At 42.3% G+C, this 18,008-nt stretch overlaps 1 protein-coding gene across 3 annotated transcripts in view; it reads right to left on the bottom strand.

Annotated features, from left to right (window-relative positions):
• Nucleotides 1-18,008, bottom strand: part of nlgn3a (neuroligin 3a) — a 120,519-nt gene that overhangs the window by 35,460 nt on the left and 67,051 nt on the right. For all 3 annotated transcript variants that reach the window (XM_034120994.1, XM_034120996.1, XM_034120995.1), the window contains one exon: nucleotides 9,332-9,517. In XM_034120994.1, coding sequence (XP_033976885.1) covers nucleotides 9,332-9,517 — 186 coding nt within the window. The remainder of the gene's footprint in view (nucleotides 1-9,331; nucleotides 9,518-18,008) is intronic.

The raw sequence follows: 18,008 nt of genomic DNA, 5'->3' as shown, positions 1-18,008 counted from the left end.
ACACCCTGAGATGCACAGACACCCTTCAGCAAACAGCCCAATCAAAGCTGGAGATGGAGGCATTCTGGTGCCCCAAACACCCAGGTAACTTTACAGTGTCGAGTTGCTGAATGCCTTTGACATCTCAGAAATAGGGTCTATTCAACTTCTGACAATTGTCCCTGTTTTTTTCAAGCACAAGGCATTTGCACAACAATGGCAGCTGAATCGTGTATGAATAACATCCCAGGGACGTGGTTATGCAGCTATCTTTCCCCCTGACTCCAATTCACATTCCAGCTCTTGCAAGGGGCCTTTATTTGATGCTTAAACTCTACTACAGGAGAGGGATGGATGATACGGGATGCCCGAGCCCACAGAAATTAAGCGTGGATGGATCACACCTCCAGATCTGTATGGTGACAGCTCGGCACAGGGGCATTAAAGAGTGCTCAGGCCTGTAGGCCATTCCACATGGAGAACCTCCCCTGGGTCTCGTTTCAGGAAGGAAACCCACACGTGTTATTTTCAAAGGTCATAGCCAGATGTAACATTACAGTTAAAGCAGTGATGTAGTGTAACGCTCACCCACTCTTCACCTATATGGCCTGCTGGCTTCCTTCCCCACTCGGTGAGACAGGGTAATTTGGAGCAGCATTTACATTAGTCTGAGATTGCCTGTCGATATCTCAACATACAGCAATGAATGGCTACACAAGTTTACAAAGCTCAACACATCTTCACAATTCCCTGCAGCCTTACTACAAAAGTAGTTGTGTTGTTCCCTCAAAGGAAAACTACGAGCCTGCATGTACATGGCAAATTATTGTCAGAGCAGAGGTTAGGTGCTCACGGTAAACACAGGCTTTGAATCCCACAACGGCAGCACTGTGTCAGCAAGATTGACAGAGGCAGATTGATCCGTGCTCTAATAAACATTGTTGTCAGTCTTATTTCCTTCCTATAGGCCCTTGTGGTAAATACATGCCAGAGACAGCACTGTAGTCATTTGCACTGATTTGTGTGGTGAATTCACAAGAGGGTCCACACAACACCTTACAAAGAGGTATGTTACTAACCCGCCTTGTAATGTTGTTTAGGTGAAGTCAATCAAAATGCACTGAAACAACCAAAATATTAAGAGATTTAACCCTTTGATACACAACATGGGTCAAAAGTGACCCGAGTGAGTTTTAATTGTAAATATCTTTGCAACAAATTACTTTAACAATTCAAAATTCCAGGTATTCCTCAATTAACTTGTTTATGATCATCACAACTTCTTACTTTCATTTTTCCTTTCTTCATTTTTGAATAGAAATCATTTTTGTATCACTACCCTTCTAAGGGACAACATGGGTCAAAAATGACCCGTATTGACCTACAATGTTATTTCGTGCATGGCTGAGTGTTTCTTAGCTATATTTTGGGAAATTAATTAATTTAATCATTTAATATTCCAAGTATTCATTTAATATCTTGTTTTTGATCACCACACATCATTATTTTCATTCTCCCTTTCTTAATTTAGGAACTAAAACTGTCCATGTATGCAAGTGTGATAAAAATGAAAAAAATACATACTATAATAATCATTTTAGCAGTGATTTGGACCAAACATGTATTCACTATGGAATTTGATAGGAAGCTTTTATTTGTAAACGATTGCAGTTAGGAACATGTTAACCGTGGACAACTTTTCACATGCCAAACTTGTCACAACTCAACAGGCTACTTTTGCACGACTAGGGTTGCAAAATTCCGGGAATTTTCAAAGATGGAAACTTTCCATGGGCATTAACGGGAATAAACGAGAATTTATGGGAATAAACTGGGAATTTTCTAAATTGAAGGTTGGCTCTTCATAGGGAACTTAAATATAGTTGGGGAAAGTATATTTTAGCATAATCTTGACTAAAACAAACAGATGCCATTCAAGTACACTTGAACATCCATGCCATAGCACACTGCTTACTGCATGGCTATTGAGACCACACCCCCTACAGGCACTGTGCATTCCTCCATCACATGCACAGATGATTAATATTTAACTCAACATTCCTGTTTTCGTTCTTCAATGAAACAAATAATTGTTCAATAAAATAATTAAAACTTGTTCTGTTCTACTTAAAAAAAAAAAATATTAAAATAAAAAAAAATCTGTTGAAATGTCATGTTTTTTGTTTAATTTTGCATCGAATATTTCCAAAATTCCCCAGCTTAACTTCCCATGGAAACTTTCCGGAAATTTACCGGAAACTTTCCGCCCCTTTGCAACCCTATGCACGACTGACTCATGTAAGTCTTATTTTACACTTCTTTTACCTAAGGAGATATTTGATATCTTGTGAAAGATAACAGTACATAATATTTGAACATTACCTGACCTTGTCATCCATTACTAGTGAGGAAGAGAGTTCATGTCTATGTCAAATTACACAGGAGGAACTGGCCAAATGCTGCTAGTGTACGATATTATTATATATCACAATGGACAACTTCTTCACCAGTATCCCTCTGGCTGAGAAGCTCCTTGAGAAGAACCTGACCATTGTTGGGACTCTTCGCCAGAACAAGCCGGACATACCACCTGTCATGAAGCCATCCAAATTGAGGGAGAAGCATAGCTCAGAATCTGGATTCAGTGGCAACACGACCATGGTGAGCTATGTGGCTGAGGCGCATAGTGCATACAAGTGGCCAAAGCTCTGCTGACTCAATAACTGCAGAGTTCCAAACCAGCTCTGGCATTAATATCAGCACCAAAACTGTGGGAACTTCATTGGTTTTCAAGGCCGAGCAGCTGCATCAAGCCTTACATCACCAAGCACAATGCCAAGCGTTGGATGGAGTGGTGTAAAGCACGCCGCCACTGGACTCTGGAGCAGTGGAAACGTGTTCTGTGGAGTGACCAATCACGCTTCTCTATCTGGAAGTTTGATAGACAAGTCTGGGTTTGCCGAATGCCAGGAGAACGTTACCTGCCTGACTGCATTGTGCCAACTGTAAAGTTTGGTAGAGGAGAGATAATGCTATGGGGTTGTTTTTCTGGGGTTGGCCTAGGCCACTCCAGTGAAGCGGATTCTTAATGCTTAATCTTACCAAGTCATTTTGGACAATTCTAGGCTTCGAACCTTATGGAAACAGTTTGGGGAAGGCCCTTTTCTGTTCCAGCATGACTGTGCCCCACAAAGCAAGGTCCATAAAGGAATGGTTGGAGGAGTTTGGTGTGGAAGAACGGAGATTGCGAGCCAGGCCCTCTCGTCCAATATCAGTGTCTGACCTCACAAATGCTCTCCTGGATGAATGTGCAAAAATTCCCACAGACAGACTCCAAAATCTTGTAGAAAGCCTTCCCAGCAGAGTGGAAGCTGTTATAGCTGCAAAAGGTGGGACCAACTTCAAATTAATGCCTGAGAATTTGGAATGGGATGTCATAAAAGCTCCTGTAGGTGTAATGTGTAGGTGGCCCAATACTTTGTCTATATTGTGTATAAAGAGGCGCATGGATGGCACGCCCCACCTCCAACAGCACATTACAGGAGCAATGGAAAGATGTGGGCTAAAAAGACTAAATGCACAAATCCCCCAGCCACATGTATTGTTTGGTCCAAATCACTGCTAAAATAATTATTTATAACATAATTATTATTATTATAGTATGTTTTTTTTTAAATAATTTATAACACATTGCTTATATGGGTCATTTTTGACCCATGTATTCAAACTTGATGTAGAAGTACAAAAACGGTTTTATTTCCTAAATTAAGAAAGGGAGAATGAAAATAATGATGTGTGGTGATCAAAAACAAGATATTAAATAAATACTTAGAATATTAAATGATTAAATAAATTGATTTCCAAAAATATAGCTACGAAACACTCAAAATAACATTGTAGGTCAATACGGGTCATTTTTGACCCATGTTGTCCCTTAGAAGGGCTTTGCATAGCTTGTGTATCAAAGGGTTAAATATAATATTTGAAAGAGTGAAGGATCATTCACCTCAATTTTTTGCCAGTTTTAGAGATATTTGATTTACTATATTATATTTGTTGACTTGGAACCAATTTATTTTTGGAGCTTCAAGGAGCTACTAAAATATTGTTTTCATTATGAAAATAGTTACTTAGTTAATAATAAATTAAACCATAGAGGAAAAGGAATTAGTTAAAAATTGAAATAGACTTAAATAAATGAAAACAACAAAATTAATTACACTTTATCTTCCCAAAAAATCTAGGTTTGAGAGGTGACACACGGAAATTAGAAAAAAATATAAATAAATGAAGCCTGAAAGCACGGCTTCAGATGTCAGCATCTAACACATTTGATTTATATCAACACCTAATGCCAGTTTATGTAATAGTAAATCACATTTAGGATTGATAAAACAATTGCTAGTATTTAATGAGGGGGCCAGTCAATTTCAATAATATGAAATATTCAGCCCAAACTAACAATTTAACATGTTACAAATTCTCATTTTGATGCTTATGATTTGATTACTATGAATATTTTCAAAATTCGTAATTCTTTATTACTGTGCTTTTATCTATTTGTTTTTGTGCTTATGTATAAATATCGTTTTAAGTGTTTGTCTTGTTCACCATTCAAAGGAAGATGCGTAGAGGGTGAGAGGAGAAAGGTGTTTTCAAAGAAACAACAAAACCTGTTTCTGGGTGAAGTTTATCATTGAAACACCGACAACAACCGATGGTTAAAGAAAAAAGGTCAGACCAGTGCAATTGTTGTGATAAATGTATTAGGGATGAATAGCACTGAATAATAACAAGCTAAATATCCGATTTAAGTAAAAAGTGCCGCTCTAAATGTCTGGGGTATTATGGTTCTTTTTAGTTTGTTAAAACTTTTATTTGACAGCCATTTTGCCTTCAAATGTTTCACTGACTGCACATACTTTATCAAATATGGTCATAAAGGAAACCACAGTTTGTGCCTTACTGTAATCATAAGTCCCTCTTAAGAGACGTTCCAGTTTCTATCCAATCAGCTGGAGGAAACTGCACTGAAACACATGAATTCATATGACTTCCAACTCACATCCCTTTCAAGACTGCATGAATCATTCATTTGAGTCCAAAATCCACAGCGGTATTTCACTACGAGAAGCCACCATTAATAAAGTTAATATTTTACATTAGATTTGAGAAGAATTACCTGACACGCCATTTGATTTTTTCAATCTCTCTGATCCTCGATCTCTATACATCCCACAATGCACTCCTTCACCTCCTGTGCTATCCTTCACACTAAATGGATTCAAAACTTGTTACCCTTAGCTAAAAACCGAGCACCTGTCCCGCTGCCCTCTCAATACTCATGGTTCAAGGGGTTTCACTGTTTGCTCTCTGGTGTCTTGCATTAAAAAGCCTTGGTACTCATTGCACTGCTGTAATAAAACCTAAGCATTTAACATGCACATTTATGGTCCTCAATAACCCAGAAGTCTTCATAAAAATGAAAGCTGACATTGGCATGAAGGATCCTCCACACTAGCTGTCTTTAATGTCCAAGACGTTCCATTAAAAGGGGAGCACTTCCTCAGAAGCGGAGCTTTTATCCTGATTGCTTACAGGAAGAGAAGAGAAAAAAAGAAACCAAACGACCTTCAGCAGCTCGACAACTAGCCCTTCCCTTGTGTGCGCTCCGTGAAGAGAGGGGTCGGCGTGCACACTGATGGAGACACTTTTGCGTAGATACACAGTGTTTTCTCTAAGTAGGTTGTGAATGGAGAAACAGATGTAACAACTGCGCTAAGATACATATGTACAAACCCAGAGGTCTGCGTCACAAGCTACTTGGTATTCTGTTCATGTGCAGAGAAGCTATCTCACTTTTTATATCGTAATGATTATTAGGAGATAGGGAAAAAAGCCAAATCTGCATGTTCAATTAGTGCCTGCGCGATGCCAGATAGATAATACATGGGACTGGCTAATGTCCTTGCTCCTGAACTTCTTCAGCCGCTTTCTGTTTGAAGCTGGTGAAAAAGAAGATGGGGACATAGATTTCCCTCTTTGGGAACACAACTGTTGAGCTACATTTAATAAGCTGCTCAAAAACACTCTCCTGCCGAGAGGGACTGCGCTTTTAATGACCACTCTGCTTCCAAAGTCTCAGATGTGCGCCAAGATTGCTTGGCATATAGAAGACAAGGCAGCCATCTTATTAATAGCAACGCACCACACATGCTGCAGACTAAGGAGCAGAAACCCAGAGAGAGAGAGGGAGAGAGGGAGAGCGACACACTGGCACATGGAGAGAAAGCGTGTGTCCCTTGCATGCTTTTACTGTCTCTGAAGGCAGGGAGACAGATGGGTGCAGTGAGGAGGAGATTAGATGGAGGAGGCAGGGCAGGGACCGGGGTCTAAAAGATCTAGCCCTCACGAGAGGACGTCCAGGCCAGCATCCACGCAGGCCACGAGGGGGGGGGGTGGGGGGGGTGATGGATGTACCCTGTGACTGGACCCCTCGGCACGCCCACATAGAGACGCCACCAAGGCCAGGCCAGAGGAGAAGGCAATCAAAGAGAGAGGCCGTAGGGCTAGGGTGATATAGGAGGATCCAGCTTATTAAATAGGCTTCAGGAGGAGCATGGAGCATCTGGAGTAAGTTGTCACTATGCCACCAACAGGCATAAAAGGAAGTCTCTGTTAGATGGAGAGTCAATGCACTGTAGGCAGTAATGACAGACTGTGTACAGTAGGAGCAGGAATACTGTCATTAAATACACTGACATACCAGGGAGCTCCAGAACAGTGTGTCATCACTGATTTACTTGTTCTCTTTTATACCTGGGCCCCGTTATCCTGAATGTGAGCATCAGGTGAAAGGAAATGTTTGTGAGTCACATTCTATGTTCATCATATCCGACCGCATGCTACTTCTGAATTCAAACATGCCGCATTCAATAAGACACCACAGTCTCTATATCTAGACGCTGCAATGAATCTTTATACGTGACCAAAGAATAAAGAACAAAATCAGGAAATGAATTTGGAACTATGACGCATTGTTTACAAAAAATAATTCCTGACTTCATTTTCATTCAGAGAGCAAAGTAATAATAATAATAATAATAATAAATGGAATTTATAAAGCGCCTTTCAAGGGACCCAAGGTTAAAAATGAAATAAAGGAAGCCGGGGGACCAGGAAAGGACTAGGGTCCGAAGGCCAGGGTGAACAGGTGCGTTTTCAGTGAGTAGAAACAAGTAGAAAACTCCAGTCTGCTAACATGGAGAGGAGATGATCACACAACTCCATTATTAGAGGCCATCTGAGACCAGGTGTGCTCATGCCACAGTATGTAATTCACTTGATGATAGATTTTAACATCAATTTTCACACCGCCATGCAGATCCAGACACTTTGATTCCTTTTTTGTTTATTGAGTCGCCTTGGCAACAAGAACATCCTACGTGCTTTTACCTCAGCAGTTAAGACTATAGGAGAGGAGGAGGAAGATGACGACGGGAGGGGTGGTACAGTGAAAGCAGGTGCGAAAATACATTTTTGTCACTCGGATTTCCTGTCACATCCTGCAGCCCACTCCAGTCCTAAACTTTATATAATTACAACAATCTGTGCTCTGAAAGAGACTGTGTGAAATCTGATTGCCATTGGTAACGTTCGCAGCAAGAGTCCTAGCGTGATAGAAGGCTTCCCGTTTCAATTTCCTTGGATCCCTCAAATTTTACTTCCTTTTTCTTTTTTGTATCCCATCAGTGGGGCATACATTTCCATTCAGGGGAAAAAACAGACCCGGTAATATCCAATTTACTGGGAGGCAGAGGAGATGGTTTCACTGGCAGTATAATAACATGCTACATGAAGCGTAACATTATGGAGTATGAATAAAAAAGGCATTTATGGTAAAAATTCAATCCAAAAGCAGTCATCATTCATCGGAGGAAATCAAGGCAATTAGTAACACTTTAATGCAAATTGGAGAATGCAAAACACATCACAAATCCCTGGCATTGTAATAGGGACCGGAGAAGAGGAGTTCAAATGACCTCTTTTAAATGCACGTCAGTCTAATATCAGAAATCTGAGAACACAGATTCTACTCTCAGATGTGTGTGTGTGTGTATGTTAATGTGTGTGGTGGTTGTGCGTTAGCCACCTAATAGCTTCTTGACCACAATATCGCCTAAGACCAATCATTATCTCGTGCAAGAGCGATTGCTTTAATGTTATTCACTTGCATTTCATGTAGAGTAAAAGCCCTGTGTTACATTTGCAACCGTGCGTGTCAAAAGCAGCATGTTTGTGGCTTGTGAACATGTTCACAAGCAGGCTGTGAGCGTGGCTGAATGTAAAGATTTCTCATTTGGAATATTACATCCACATAAACACTGCAGGAAAAAACCCAGCATGCTATACAACAGCACCTCAATATCCTAATAACCTGTCATGTACCCACTGCTACTATCAATTAAACGCAAAACAATCAGCCGGCTTTTTTAACGGCTGGTTGAATACGTGACTGAGTGTAATTACTCCAGGTCAAAGATGATACTGTGTCCTTTTGGCTCTGCAGGGTGCACCTCATGGACGGAGCTAAAAAGAATCACTTCATGTATGAACTTACCTATAAGCAATAACATGAGGGATGTTTATCACATGTCCAGGTTTAGTATTGAAGACTTGGTCGAGATGGGCAGTTAATCATCATGAAGTAGCACTAAGGTAGCCAGCAGATGAACAACATTGCTTACAGAAGAGAACAGCGTGTGTGTCATTTAGCATGCCACCGAAAAGCTCTCACTGGCACATCATGTCCCTTTTTATCTACGTTACAAAGACACATTATACCTACATGTTCATTCCTGACATAGCGAGAGAGAGAGAGAGAGAGAGAGAGACGAGGAGAGAGGAGCTGCGAGACCCCGAGAGCGAGAGAGAGAGGAGAGCAGAGCACGGAGAGAGGAGATGAGAGTGACGAAGAGAGAGGAATAGAAGACGGCAAGAGGAGAGAGATGAACTGAGGAGCGAGATGACCCCCGAGAGAGAGATGAGAAGAGAAGGAGCCCCAGACCACGAGAGAGAGAGCAGACGAGGGTTTAAGAGTACATCAAGACCCCACATTGTGGTCTGAAATCTGCCGAGAAGTTTCAATTTCCGGATGGTAATGAATATCACAATCATTTAAATGCAAACATCTGCTTCTTTCGTCATGCTGTGCAGTACAGTAGAATACATTACTCAATAACTCTCGAGCTGGATCGCCAGTTTCTAATATTAAGCAGCCTACACACTAGCAGGCATGAGCTGCTGTATCCCCCAACCCCCCAATTCCTCCTACATCTCTGCCGTTCTTTACCTTCAGAGTGGTGGGAGAGGGTGAGCAGGCTGACGCAGGAAGCTCCGATCCCAGAACCGAACACGGTGATGCGGTTGGAGTCTCCTCCGAAGAAGCCGATGTTCTCGCTGATCCACCTCAACGCCTGGATCTGGTCCAGGAGCCCGTAGTTCCCTTTAGCAGCCTGGTCACCAGTACTGAGGAAGCCTGTAACACATACAGATATTACATCATTAAAAAAAGTCACCTCAATGCATACAGTGATTCGCCTTTCAAACTAAATAACAATAAAAAGGTAGTCTGCAACTTTCACATTAAATATGCCACAGATATTCATCCTCCCTGTGCTCCTGCAGCATAAAAGGTTATCCGCAGGGACTAGACCCCTGCTCGATTTTGTCAGAAGAACCGTCACGCCGGGCGACAGCAGCGCTGAAATCATGACTTATTGGATGATACGGCTATTGATAAAATAGGAGTACGTGTGACCACATGTCATCTGCACCTTATGGGAAATCAATGGCATGTCTCCCCGGGTGAGCACCCATCATCGGATATATTGAGCAGTGCTGATGAAAACCACAGGAATCTATGAAAACTCCATGCACAGAGGGGAGAGAAAAAGACGTGATAATAACATTTACAATCATTTTGATGCTGCAAAACCCTCCATATGGATTGCAACCTTATTACATATCCTATCAGACACCACCTTCCTCTGACATGCTTCGGTCTTTCCACTCGGAACTACACATACTTTCAGTCTAACCATTCACAAAAGGCAGCATCCGTGTGCTCTTTCCTCCCTTGTCTGTGTAATCAGCTATATGATGCCTTGAGTTGGACAGTGGGTCTCTCATGGGCGCATCAGAGCTCATGTTAACACACCACCTTCTCCCAGATGCTCTCCAGGGCCTAAACCCAGCTGAATGATGGGTAATGGAGAGTCGTGGGAGAAGATCAAAGGCAAGCAATCCATGAAGTCCCCAAGGTGGACTCGGTGTCCATCAAACCCCTGCACACACATGCGAGGTGACAGCTAGAAGATGTGCGTGGAAACCAAGACCCCCTTTCCTCTCTTTAGTGGCAAACACTTCACATGCAATGGTGGTAAATGCTTGCCAGCCTCCGGTGATGGTCTTTCAGCAACACAGCATTGTTTCTAACATCTATTTCATGGTCTATGCCTCCATATAATGATGAGCCCTGTGTTTAAGTCCTAAGGGGGGAAAAGGGAATAGTTTTGATATCAACCATGCAGAAATAAATAAATAAAAGTGTGTTTTTTGACTCTGGTCAGCAGCAGCGATGCTCACTTTAGATACACACTGATCAGAAAGCAGCTGCTCCGGGCTCATGTATGAACACAAAAGGATGGCATGTCCACCAATCCTGATTTTCTCTCTTTGTGTGAGTCTACAGAGGGCACAGGCCCCTTGCCCCCACCCCCGACAGCACACCCGCCTCGCCCCGAGTGCCTGTTGGCAGTTACAAAGAGGGGAAAGGCCAGGCCTGATCATCGATAGGAGAGAGGCGGTGGCAGAGGAAGCAAAGCAGGAGACAAATGGATCAACAGATGGTCTCCTTCAGACGCATCCCTGAGGATGACAGAGCAGCAGGGCACACGCAGAGAGAGAGAGAGAGAGAGAGAGGGAAAGAGACAGGCAGAGGAACAGAGAGGGACGCAGACAGAGAGGGAGAGGAGGACTCCAATTGAAGAGCTTTTCCTTTCCCTCTCGCGGCTCCTCCTTGTGTTCCGTCATAACTAAAGGACAACAGCTTTTACAACCCTCTCCCGGGTGCCGTGGAGAGAGAGGAGACGTGACTCTCCCAGAATAACCCTCATTTGCGAAATGGTTCACACTTCACCAAGTGTATGTCACATGGGTTAGGAAATGTCAGGAGAATGGCATGTAAAAGGGATTCTGTGCAACTGTTAGCCTAATTGAAAATATATATAGCAAATGTTACCCATTTGGCAATGTAATATGAGGAATTACTAAATGACAACATGTAAATGGGTTTGGATCCCCAGCTGGCGGAATAAAGCGCTGCTCAATTCTCTATTCTTTTTGGTTTTTTTTTGTTTTGTTTAGCCGTGTTGATTCCCCCTGCATCTATAAATGAAACTGGTCATTAAAATGTAGAGGTAGAATCCAATATCTTAGACAACAAGACATGCTGCAGGCGCCATTTAAAAATACATCTAATATAGCTACTGGTTATGTTTTAATTGGAAAGGTGACAGAAAGTATTTTCTTTGGAAAGCAATTAAGATAGCAATGTAATTGTTTTTGTGCATGGTTATTTCAATTTTTTTACATTTATAGCAGACCGCTGACTTTATGATTGTACTCCGGAGGTGTTTGGTCTGTTTTCGTTTTGTGCATGACCTCCGGACTTTCAGTCTACTTTGCTAGAATGAGGTACAGGAACTGGCTGTTTACATAATGCCACGGTACATACTATGCATTTGCCTCTGGTTTGAGTTATCTTAATTTCTGAACCTCCTTACTCACCAGGGAGAGGGTTATAGATTTACAGATCTAGCAGATGATCTCTGTCTCATCAGCACTGCGTGGGCTCTGGCTGCACATGAACCGTGAGTGCAGAGCACTATCTGCTCACAGCTCACTCCTACACAGGACCTTGGGATTCTGGGATGTAGCTCAGTGCTTCTCAAGTATTTGGTCCGGTTGGCTATTTGCTTGACTGCACTATTCAACCCGATATTCAATTGAGATTATTACTATGGACAAGGTATCACTTTACCTTAAGCATTTAATTATAAAGTATAATACTTTTTTATCCATCTTTGTTAGCTGCCTAAATTCAAAACTATATGTAAATTCTCATTTAAATGATCTGACCAATTCACTTTGGCACACACAGTAAACAAAATTAGTTTCACAGTCAAGTGGATTCTACAAACATAAAGTGATCAATAGATAGTAAATAATCTGAGTTGAAAGTAAAGTTCATACAAATACATTTGTTTTAAGTAAATGTTCTCTGTGACATACCCAATAATGCCAGTTCTGTGAGAACCTCAACATCAAATGTAGGATGCTTTGTTTTTTTATCAATAGCTAAGGCAAAGCCCAAGCATTACACCTTCAGGCTGAATACGAATGTTGAATATGATTTGCTACTAAAATAGGATAGGAGCAAAACTTTGTGTTTCTCCAAAGGAAAAGGGAAATCTAAAAATGGAAAGAAATGCCCTGAAGATAAACTACACTTGAGAAAATAAATCATATAACTGATCTTCATTTAACCTTCTTGAGTCATGTATGCCAAATCCAAAATGTATTTACCAAGATCTGTTGAGAGTACCGGTTATATAAGTTGCAAAAGGTCATGCCAGCAAATAACATCTCAAATTGACGCTGGAAACATGAAAGACATGAAAGTTAAATATTCATGGCAAACAAACTGTATGAACTAATAACATTGATTATGTGCGCTTCCCTGCATGATAGAACTGTCATTTGTCCTGATTGATTACATGATGTGTCTTTGTCTCATGTCTTAAAGCTGCTCTTCCTCGACAGTGATGCAGTGCACTCCCGCTGTATGAAGACGTGATATCTTCTCTTTGTGGCCGCACAGAGTCAAGAGATTCAGTCCTGATATCAGCTGTAGTGGCAGCAGAGACCTCGGTCCGGTCGCAGCCAGGTCAGGTTGCACCTGTCACCTTGCGTCGTCCTTGCGGGACACAACATTATGTGTGTATTGCTGCTCCCCCTACGAGGGACCGAGCTGCCCTTGTCACCCTCACATGAGCAGAAGGGTCAGTTAATGTATACGGCATGGCAGCGCTCCCTCTCTGCAGCGTTTGTGCTTTAGCCGACATGCCGGCAGCACCAGAGACCTGGAGATCTCCACACCTTTCTAAATTCCACACACTTTCACACACACGCCACAATCATTGCATCAGCGGATACGTTTCTTTTCCAAAAATAAACCCCCAAAACTGTGCAGAGCGGGATGCCACATAATGCATTTTCTGGCTTGATCATGTTTTATCAATAATCATGCGCCACTATCTCAGTCTAAACGGAGCGCCTCCGTCTCCCGCAGAGCCCCGGCAGTGATTTCCTTTAGCCGTGCCTCTCAGCATTGATATTGCTCTATTGATTATGATTTAAATGTCTGTTTCCTATACGGTGGGCTATAACTCAGAGTGTAGCGGAAAGAGGTGATGATAATGATCGCTCCGACCCCAGACATCTCTCTTAGCCTGGTCTCCCGGATAATGGAATGTGTGTAAAGTAATGGCAGAGGGTGAGAAGAGGGCACGGAAGGGTGAGGGGGAGGCCAAAAGCTTGTTATTGAGCTGAAGAGAGCGCTTACATGGGGACAGATGGAGGGAACGGATAGGGAAAAGCAGAGGAAAAGAGGGAATAACAGCGGTGACGTAACTGAGGGCAAGTTTATTTGGCTTTTTGCTGGATTCATTCTTGCTTTTGCGTTGCCTTCTCCCTGTTTCTTTCTTCCTCTCATCCTCTCGCTCTTTGGGGGTGCCCGTTAACAAGGCCCTCTGTGTCTAAACTCTCCTTTGGTTCTCCCTCCCGTCTCCCTCTTGCCCTCTCTCTCCCATCGTTTCTCCCCCCTTCTCTTCTCTGGGGAAATAAAAGCCCACACAGTCGCAGCCTTGACAGCCTCCCCTAAGAATCCCCCACTACAAAAGAGCTCCAACTTCCCCCCAGCCAGGCCTGGGCTGAATGGGAGCCTCTTGGGTGTGGATGAGAAGCAGAGGAGGGAAGGGGGCCACCCTCCACACAGCCACATAAAGGGCCTGTGTATTGAGTTCATGATGAGCAAAGGACATACCCAGCGGACCATCCTCCGCGCAGGGAACCATTCCCACAAGATTTTTCATTCTCTTTTTCTTGGTGAACATTTCAGCACTCGAGCAAGACTTACAAAAAAACGTGGGTGAAGGGAAGGGGGCGTGGGTCTGAACGGAGGTGATTGCCACTTGGATCAGTGTACATCTCCTGTTTACAGCTCGCTGCCCAATAGCATGGCTGCAGCGCAGTCTGCTTTGAGGGTAGGAGAGCGAGAGAGTTAGGGAAACAGAGAGCAAGAGAAGGGGCAGGCAAGCACAAGAAAGCCTCTTTATGGTAGCCTGAACAACGGAGGCCATTTACCCAACACCACATGCTTGCTTCCGGTGGAAGAGAAAATAAAGAACCCAATACTTTTTGATTGTCACCCCTACATGTTACTAGTTCCGTATGAATTAATTGTAGCGTAATAGAAGAATCAAACCGGAGAACAATTATGAAAAAGCGCCTGATTCTTGCTCATCGCCGATCAATAATTTAAGAAAATATCAGAGTGCTTTAAATAGCAAGAAAGTCCTCCGATGTTTCAAGGCCCTGCCCCTCGACACTGGGCGAGTTCAAACTGAATGATAACATGCTCGCTAAACTGCACGCTGTAAATGTGAAGAGGCCGATGACTAACAGAAACCTAAATGGCTCAGCATGAATATTTATCTCCGTTGCACAAAAGGACACACATAGATGCGGCGTGTTAAGCATGAACCAACACAGAGACTACACTATACTATACACCTGAGAAATGTTGCTGGTCTGATGATGCTGAAGATCATCTTGTATACTGTGCTGCCGTGTACAGACCGAGCCAGTCAAATGGAAAATGTGGTTTGTGTGCAACAAAGCGCTGGGTAAAAATACAAACAACAAAATGTCAAGAGGGAAAATCTGCGCCGCACAAACACTAAAGCTCATCTGACACATATCTGAGCCCCTAAAACCCAGATCTCCTGCAGACAGACAAGGGCCTGTTAAAGCAGACAGGGAGGGCAAACAGATACTGTAAGTCGGCGCTGGTGGTGCCTGGGCAGCTGTCGGTCGTCCTGCATGTGACTTGGGGGCTGCTTAATCTGATTGTGTGATGTGTCCCGGTGGTCAGGCAACACTATTCAAGGGCTCTCGTGAACAGCAGCTCTGGCAGCAACTACAAATGAGCAGTTTGCATATGTATGACCCCTGGCACCTGCATGCCACTCAATCAATCGCACATCGGCTATAGCGGCTGTCGGCTTTCCGTTTTTTTTCTTATCTCCCCCTTGCTTCCCTCCCACCCTCCCTCCACCAACTCTCCCTCTGCTCCAGCTCCCTGTCATGTTTCCCGTCTTCCTCGGCTCTCAGTGTCTCTCTCTGTTCTCCGTCCCTGCCTCCATCTTTATTCCCGCTACTCATCACCTTCTCTCTTTCTCTCCACATCCCTCCATCCAGTGAGTAGCACAGACAGAGTATTCTCAAAGACAGCGAAATGCTTTTACATTAAGGGAAAGCTTTGCATCTCACAGCTGGTGCGGAGGCGGGCCTGCATGCTCCCACAGAGGGAGGGGGAGGCGCTGGGGGCTGGAGATTCACAACTGTGAGGTTAAGCAGCGCTTTGGTTCCACTCGGAGGAACATGCATTCTGGGGACATGTTTCATAAACAATAATTTGCCTTTAACTAAGTCCAAAATTAATAAGAAAATCCTTCTTACTTTATACTCTCTTTGTTGGAGCAAAACAACACTATATGCAAGGTGCTCTGTCTTTTTGGCCTGTGGCTGCACAAGTTCAAAGGCATGGTGTGAAACATGACAGCGAGCCCGGGTGATGTCATTTGAGAGCTTGGTGAGAAAGTTTAGCAACACACAGCTCTGGGAGGACGGAGCAGTTGTGCTGTGATGCGCCGTGATACCACAGAGGAGATCAGAGGCCGGCTTATCAAAGCACATCAGTGGAGCAGGGTAGTGCAGAAAGGTCATCATTCAGAGGATCTTCAAAGGCCCTCTCCTCAGGTTAGAGTAGCTCTGATAGCTGCCCATAATGAGTTTAGTTTTGGTTGACCCTTACCCACCAGAATCCCAGGCAGCCAACTCTAAAGGTTTTTGTTCCTGCTACCGTAAATCCTTTCTTCTTATATTTGTTCATTTGTAAAAACCCTGCCAATTTTAGTTGTAAATCAACGACAGCAATTTAAATGAACATCTGTTTTCCTGAGGTTTAGCACTCTGGCGAAACGTGTGAGTGATGTTTTATTTGTCTTTGGAAGAGTATAATATTGTTGGCTACAAAAAGAGGTGCGGCTGCCAGTGGGGTTGTGTTTTGTTTTAGAACTGACTCCAAATTGAACAAGAAGCAAGGATTTGTAAGGAAACCTGCTTTTTGATTATGCTTATCACAAAGTTTGGACCTGCTCCACTTGTAAGTGTTTGTGCCATTCCAAAATAAGCAAAAAAAGTGTTAACGATGGATCTCGTGGTATTCAATATCTTTCTTATTGATACTATATCTAATGAAAAGAGAAAAATGGGCAATGTATTGGTCTTACTAAAGTATTGTCTGTGTAGTCTAATATATCTTTTTTCCATATGACCATTGTTGTCAGAATAATATGAGAACCCATTACTCAGCCACAGTGTGTCACTGGAGGACATGTTCCTTTAATATGATGAAATCTGACACTGTTGTTCATTTCAAATCAATCTTGCATACACTGTCCTGCTGCTACTGTATCACTTTGAGCACACCAAATCTTAAGCAGAAAAAGTCCCTGAACATATACATATATACTTTCTACTTTAGTGTGTAACATTTTATCCATCTCTCCAAAACATATATGATTAGTCCATTATTAGACAGGCACACAAAATGGTGTCTGATCCCACCCACATGCTCCACCCAGAATTCCAGCTCCTAGCTTCTGGTAGAAGATTCAGGGTTCCCAAGAGCAGGCTGAACCGCTATAAGCACTCATTCCTACCTGTCCATTAAGCTTTTTAACATTCACATGAAATGAAATGTAGTCACATGTAATGAAAACTTTTAAAATGTTGGCCATGGGGGTTGTGCAATAGGTCGCCATTGTCAGTATGTGCGTCTGTGTATTGTGTTTGTTCAAACGGTGTATGAGTGATGATATGTGTATGTATTTTAATGTCTACTATGTTTGTATATGTACATGTATGCACTGCAGGACGGAGTCCAGAACAAATTTCCTTACAGGGACAATAAAGTATATCGTATCGTATCGTAACATTTACAAAAAAAACTGCAGTGCTAAAGATGTTTTCAGAAATAAGGTTTTCTTTAAAAGAATGAAGTAACCTTAAAAACCTTAGACACATTGTTGGCTCTGGTCTTTTAATGTGACGGTTGCAAAAACATAAATGATCACCAGCCTTTATTTCAAACTTCTCAAAAGAGACTAGTGATACCGCATGTTGTTATCATTGCATAGCTGAAAGAATTAGAGGATCATTTGATTAGTTTATCAACAGAGCCATATTAAGCAATTTGATAATCAAATAATCTCGTTAGTTTATATTTGTGTGCCAATTCCTCCAGCTTCTGATTTGGGAGGATTATCTTTTTGTCTTTGCCTTATTTAACATAAAGTTGATTCATATTATTTGGTTTGAATCTGATAGGTAGATGATTTGCAAATTGGTATTTTCACAATATTTTCAAAAGTGATTAATCCAGAAAATAATTTGCAGATTAATCTTTGATTTAAATAATTATTAGAAGCAGCTTTGAATCATTGTATGAAAATGATTGTGGGTCCATTAAACATAACTGCAGTATTTTCTAATGCATCATATAAGATTACAGTACATTCATGCTCCCATCTTATTCAGCTAGTACTGTGTAGTGTTATAAT

This window comes from Trematomus bernacchii, unplaced genomic scaffold (genome assembly GCF_902827165.1).
Source record: "Trematomus bernacchii unplaced genomic scaffold, fTreBer1.1, whole genome shotgun sequence".
Classification (NCBI taxonomy): Eukaryota; Metazoa; Chordata; class Actinopteri; order Perciformes; family Nototheniidae; genus Trematomus; species Trematomus bernacchii.
This window is presented reverse-complemented; position numbering and strand designations above follow the sequence as displayed.